The sequence below is a fragment of the Stegastes partitus genome, unplaced genomic scaffold (assembly GCF_000690725.1).
Source record: "Stegastes partitus isolate 25-593 unplaced genomic scaffold, Stegastes_partitus-1.0.2 Scaffold1104, whole genome shotgun sequence".
Lineage (NCBI taxonomy): Eukaryota > Metazoa > Chordata > Actinopteri > Pomacentridae > Stegastes > Stegastes partitus.
The window spans coordinates 212,910-213,489 of NW_007578835.1; the positions used below are offsets into that span (position 1 = coordinate 212,910).

The following is a 580-nucleotide window of genomic DNA, read 5'->3' on the forward strand; positions in this document are numbered from 1 at the left end:
AACCCTGACCCGAACCCTGACCCGAACCCTCCGGAGCCACGCCGCCCTCACACGGACACACCGGCGTGCTCCTCCCGCTGGTGTCCGGAGGAAGCTGCCGCCGCTCGGTCAGCTCCCTCCGGCTGAGTCGCTACCTGAGGTGGCGGTGTCCCCCCAGAACCCGGAGGCGCAGCCGATCCGGACCGAACTCTTCCCGGCGGAGCTCGAGTAGACGCGGGAGCCGCTCCGGTTCCGACGCAGCACGGCGGCGCTGAGGCGCCTGCTGAGCAGCGGAGGGAAGCTGGACATGGTGCACAGAACCAGAACCGATCTGACGGAGGAGCAAAGGGAGAGAGAGCGGAACCCTGACGGTTCAAGGTGCACCGGTCCGTCCACAATAACAGTCCGACTGGAAATGGACAAAGGTTCCGTCCGGTGCGCTGCAAAAAGGTTCCGACTGGAGTCATTCAACAAACTTGAACTTATAAGTATTAGAATATAAATATTACCAAGCAGCACGATCAGAGAGGCAGCAGGGTGTGAATAAACCACCATTCATCACCTTGTTTCTCAGCTTTATTTAATCTTTTTATTTTATTTA

General features: G+C 57.9%; 1 protein-coding gene across 1 annotated transcript in view; it reads right to left on the minus strand.

The window, feature by feature from the left end:
• Positions 1 to 329, minus strand: part of LOC103367950 (uncharacterized) — a 23,602-nt gene extending 23,273 nt beyond the window's left edge. Inside the window, exon 1 of the mRNA XM_008296149.1 lies at positions 135 to 329. Within this exon, the coding sequence (XP_008294371.1) occupies positions 135 to 288 (154 nt within the window). The 5' untranslated portion in view covers positions 289 to 329. The remainder of the gene's footprint in view (positions 1 to 134) is intronic.
• Positions 330 to 580: the final 251 nt, after the last annotated feature.